We start from the raw sequence: 5750 nt of genomic DNA on the forward strand, positions 1-5750 counted from the left end.
TAAACTCTCAGTAACAATTACAATTATTATCTTCATTATCATCATCATCATTCTTATTATTTGTGTTATCATTCATTAAAAATAAAACTAAGGTTCCTTTCATACTCGAGTCTTTGATTTTATTCTTAGTATTTCTCCACTCATAATCACTCCAATAAGCCTCAAAGGAGTGGTCTGGAGCAGAATTTAGGAGATGTGTTATATGGGAGAGTGTCATTGAATTTCCCAACATTTGAACAATAAACTTAACATGTTACATATATTAGCAAATTAAAAAACTGTTTCTAACATGACATCGTGATATTGATTCTATTCCTGAACACTTTCTACTCTCCAGAATTTTCTTCAGGGCAAATTTGACATCCTTATTCCGCAGGCTATAGATCAGGGGGTTCAGCATGGGCACAATGGTGGTATAAAACACGGAGGACACTTTCCCTTGGTCCATGGATCCCACAGATGATGGCTGCAGGTACATGAAGGCAGCAGATCCATAGAAAACAGCCACAGCTGTGATGTGCGAGCTGCAGGTGCTGAAGGCTTTGGACCTGCCTTCAGTGGAGCGGATGCGGAGGATGCTGGAGAGGATGAAGACGTAGGAGGCAAGGATTGTTAAGGCAGGAGTCAAGATGTTAAATGCACTCAAGACTAGGACCAGTAATTCATTGACATAGATGTTGGAACAGGACAGCTCCAAGAGTGGGAAGAGATCACAGAAATAATGGTTAACCACATTGCTCTTGCAGAAAAGGAGTCTCATCATGAAGCCCGTGTGGATTGTAGATCCAATGATGCCCAAACTATAAACTCCTACTGTGAGCCAGAAGCAGAAGTGGGAAGACATGATGACATTGTAAAGCAGGGGATTACAGATGGCAGCATAGCGGTCATAAGCCATTACAGCCAGCATGTGACACTCTGCAATAGCAAAAACAAGGAAGAAATAGAGCTGAGTCATGCATTCAGGGTAGGAGATGACATTCACTTCTGTCACAAAGTTCACCAACATTTTGGGGGTAATGACAGTGGAATGGCAGAGATCAATGAAAGACAAGCTACTGAGGAAGTAGTACATGGGGGTGTGCAAGTGGGCACTGAGCCATATCAGCATGATCATGCCCAAGTTCCCCACCACCGTGACCACATAGATTCCTAGGAAGAGGAAGAAAAGGGGCAGCTGGAGTTCTGGTTTCTCTGTTAGCCCAGCAAGGATGAAGTCAGTCACTGTAGAGTGATTTCCAGGGTCCATTATCTCCATAACAGATCCTAAGTTTAAAAGAGAGAAAATGAAATTCTGTGTAGATGTGTGTGTATTTGAGTGTGTACACAGGTGTTTGTGTGAGTATATGTGAGGAAAATAATTTCGTGGAGATCATGATTTTGTTCCTGACTAGAGGAGATTCATAAATCAGGAATATCTTGAGTCTTTACTGCTCATCAATCAGTGACTCTGGTTGAACTGCAGAAGGAATTATAGACTTCAAGAACCTCATAATTAAGATATTTCCTAACTTGTTAAGAGAAAACACCAATTTCTATATTTTTTAAGTCAATCAGAAGGGACATTACTACTTTTATATCTGAGGACTCTTTCTTCTCCTATGTTCTATATGTATATTATATTAATGTCATGCTTGTCAAATGACAGTTTCAACTTATTCAGAATAGCATATGTTTTCTATACTGAGTAAATATACGATTCATAAGTATGCAAAAACTCATTATGCTACTCTGAGGTATTTTTCTTACTAGTACCACAACTCAAAATAACTGAAGGACTGAACAGCTCCTGATATCTTTCCACTAGAGACTCTCTCCTCTATATGTCCCAGCTCTCTTCCTCTAGGCCTATCACCCCATGAGCAGAAACATAACTGCTTGACAGACATCGTGCTGCTATTTCAACAGCTTTTCCCAGAACAAGGAACCATTCCCCCTTCTAATTTAGTCGTCCCAATGTGTAATGTAATGGCTTAAATGGAGGCCATGTTTTCATTCCACCTATGTGACCAGGGGTACAGTGGTCTATGACTGGCTAAGCAATTTGGATTTCATGGTTGAAGTGGTGGAGGTCAGAAAATTATTCATATTCTCAAAATGTAAGAAGGGTTTTTTAAAACAAACTCTAGGTGTTACTTATGCTGGTCTTCTCTTAAGTCACGTATTTTGCCTGTGTTCTCTATAGAATTCCAAGGTGGTGAAGATGTGGATTACTAGTACGTGTGCAAATACACTTAGAAATTTTAGGTTATTCAGCCTATACTAATCTAGAATATGACGTGTTTTTTTTTTTTTAAAAAAAGATTAATGTCACTTTAGTTTAGATTTGAAAAGAAAATGAGTAGATTCAGGGAAACTGACTGGCTCAGCTTAACAGCTGAGTGTCTGCCTTTTGCTCAGATCCTGATCCCCCAGGGTCCTGGGGTCAAGCCCTGCATCGGGCTTCCTGCATGGCAGCAGTCTGCTTCTCCCTTTCCCTCTGTGCCTACCCCCTGCCCTGCTCCTGCTCTCTCTCACTTGCTCTTTCTCAAGTAAATAAATAACATCTTTTTTTAAAAAAAAAGAAAGAAAAAGGAAAATGGAACAGTCTAGAAAATGTAAATTCTTAATCTTACGTATCTTTCAAGCAACAGTTGGAGTCGTGTTTTTAGTTGGGGGTACAATACTTTATGTGATAGTAGAAAAATTGGCAAACTGCAGAAAGAATGATCTAGAAATTTTTCACTTTAAGAATGGCTCAAATAACAAGATATTTTACTAGCAAAACAGATTCATGTGGCACATGGCAGGTTCCTCAATCTTCAACAGATTGCTTTAGTTAGGAAGCACCATACTTAACTGCCCATGTCTCCAAAAGAATGAAATAAAACTGCTTGAAACTCTGGAGAGAAATTTTTGGTTTCACAACAAAGATAACAGTCTCTGAAATACCTTGAGCTTATCATCAGAAATGTTTGAACGTAGCCTAAATAACCACTTTCCAAGCTGATTTTGTTTAAGGACTCAAGCGCCTGATGGGTGATTGGATTAAACCATTATCACCTCTTCCAGTTCTACTGTTTTTCTAATTCGAGTAGGTCTTGACTATTAAGTTACACAAGATGGATTGCAATCTCCACTCAACCCCAAATTTGCTATACCACTTTGGGATAATTATATCCACTCTACGACCCTCTGAAAAACAAAAATGCTATTATCTGTCTCCAGTGAAAACTAACTTAAATGATGCCTACAAGATGCTGAGCACAGTTCCTGGCTCCTGGTAAGAACTTAAGAATTTCAATGTTATTTTAATTTTAATCTTTAGAGTTTTGCTCTGTCTTATCTTTTATTTGACCAACATTTTCATCCTTTAATGAGGACCAAACTTAATTTTTTTTTTCCCCTCAGGACATCTTGTTGCTCCTTCTGGCATTAAGACATACAAAAATAAAGAGATTTTAAATTTTTCACTCAATATTGACTTCCTAAAATCATCAATATTTTTTATAGTCTTCAAATAAAGTCCAAGCCAATTTCCTTGTCATTCAAAGATTTATATCATCTGGTAACAAAAAGAAAAGTTTTCTTATTTATTTCCCAGCAAGTATCACATGATTTAGCTATTTCACAAAAAAGAATTAGTAGGAGATGACATCTTGTTTTAGCTCTTTTTTTTTTTTTTTTCATTTATTCTCTGTGTCCTGTGAAATCTGTTTACTGGTTAGGGCCCTTTAGTTAAGGGCTCCAATAGTGAAAGCTCCAGTGCACTGGGAGGGAGCTAGAGGAGAGAATTCTAAAATTTTAAGTTACAGACCAAGACATGTTTAGACATATCCCTCTTGCTCCCCATGTATAATTTTCTCCTTCATCCCTCTGAAGGGAAAATGTCTCTAATGATGCTGGCAGATAGTTCTGAGTACTAACCTTGCAAGACTTCGTGGTGCCGAGGGGGCCTTGGATTAAAAGCCTTCATGGCAATAATTTGGGGCAATAATTTGATCCTCATCTCTACTGAGGCCAATTCCCTTCTACACAGGTTAGTTCATACGTTGATTTTTTTATACTAGGTAGGGATGCCAAGAGTCCAATTAGGAACAAGTTATGATTATCGTCTCCCACTAGTGTCTTATCCTATGAGTATCAACCTTTGGGAAAAGAAACAATCAGAATTTTTCTTTTTCCCTATTGGTTTTCAAGTGTTTGCTAGTGTCACATAAGTGAGATTTATTGTTCTTGTTAAATTATGGATTGAAAACAAGAAAGTATTAGATTTTGTTAGTGTTTCAGTGGATTTCACTCCAAGCTATTTAAAAGTTTAAAAATTCATGGAACTTTATAAACATACCCTTGAGGAATTTTCTGAACTGATGTCCCAAAAAGGATAACAGAAATATGATGGGTGCCACATATATGAGGCATATATATAATTGTAAGCTTACTAATAGATACATTAAAAAAGTTAAAAAGAAAAAAAAAGTTAAAAAGAGGTGACATTATTTCAATGACATATTTTATTTAATACAATGTACCTAAAATATTATCATTTCTACATGTAATCAATATGATTTCACTCATATGTGGAATTGAAGAAGCAAAACAGATAAAATAGGGGAAGGGAAGGAAAAATCAAACAAGACGAAATCAGAGAGGGAGGTAAACCATAAGAGACTCTCAATCATAGGAAATAAATCGAGTGGCTGGAGGGGAGGTAGGTGGGGGGATGGGGTAAGTGGGTGATGGGCATTAATGAGGGCACATGATGTGATGAGCACTGGGTGTGGTTATAGGCAATATAAATCACTAAATTCTACCCCTGAAACTAGTTATACACTATCTGTTAACAAAACTGAATTTACATAAAAAATTAAAGAAAAAAAAGGATAAATAGAAAATTAGGGAAAACAGTCACAGATGTAAGATTTAAAAGTTTTATTTTCATTGACTTCTACTAACTAGATTTCATGTTTTTCTCATAAAACACCATTACTTGGGATACTTTAACTTGGGACTGGATAAAAACACCTGCTAGATATTGCCATAACTCCATGAGAAGTTCCTAACAAGTCTTACAAAGGAAGATCATGACCGATTTTCCTCTAAAATTAAGAGAGAATTATTGAGGAACAATAATAGCTACGTTAGCCCTGAGACAATCCATATGTCTTCCCAGAATTTCAGCATTTGACCATTTTGAAACTTGCATAAAACAAGACACAATGTACTTTCCATTTTCCTACTATGAATCCTTTAGGGACGATTCAAACTTACAGGGTCAGCTTACTTCTGGCCCCAACTATTCTCTGATTGTTCTTGCTACTAAATGAGCCCTGTATATAACATTTAAACTGAGATAACCAATATCTTAAGGCAAAATAGAGTAAGTACTGGTGGGATCATTTGGCTGTATTGAGGGTTCTCTTAGAATTTTTGGAAAATATCAACTCAGCTACAAGGTCTATCCTGGAGAGTATGATTCTCAAGAGCTCATAATAGTGGAATCTGAAAACTCAAGATACATATTTTAATGTGCTGTCCGTCATGCGCTATACTCCTTTCTCTTAGCATCTGTGTCCATTTAAAATCTACTTATAGGATCGGGAAACATGATTCTTTCTGGAATCCAACCAGTCTCAACTCAGAGAAATTTTTTGTGTATGTGAAATTTTGGTTTATTCTTTTTTTTTATTATGTTCAGTTAGCCAACATATAACACATCATTAGTTTTTGAGGTAGTGTTCAACGATTCATTAGTCACATAGAACACCCAG

At 36.9% G+C, this 5750-nt stretch overlaps 1 protein-coding gene across 1 annotated transcript; it reads right to left on the minus strand.

Annotated features, from left to right (window-relative positions):
- Positions 1–262: 262 nt before the first annotated feature.
- LOC132020059 (putative olfactory receptor 8G3) lies at positions 263–1258 on the minus strand. The gene has a single exon (XM_059404135.1). It carries the CDS (start codon positions 1256–1258, stop codon positions 263–265), a length of 996 nt encoding a protein of 331 aa, XP_059260118.1.
- Between the last annotated feature and the right edge of the window lie 4492 nt (positions 1259–5750).

The sequence above is a fragment of the Mustela nigripes genome, chromosome 1 (genome assembly GCF_022355385.1).
Source record: "Mustela nigripes isolate SB6536 chromosome 1, MUSNIG.SB6536, whole genome shotgun sequence".
Classification (NCBI taxonomy): domain Eukaryota; kingdom Metazoa; phylum Chordata; class Mammalia; order Carnivora; family Mustelidae; genus Mustela; species Mustela nigripes.

Coding starts and splice junctions, on each gene's coding strand:
- LOC132020059 (XM_059404135.1), bottom strand. CDS start 1,258: ATGGAGATAATGGACCCTGGAAATCACTCTACAGTGACTGACTTCATC.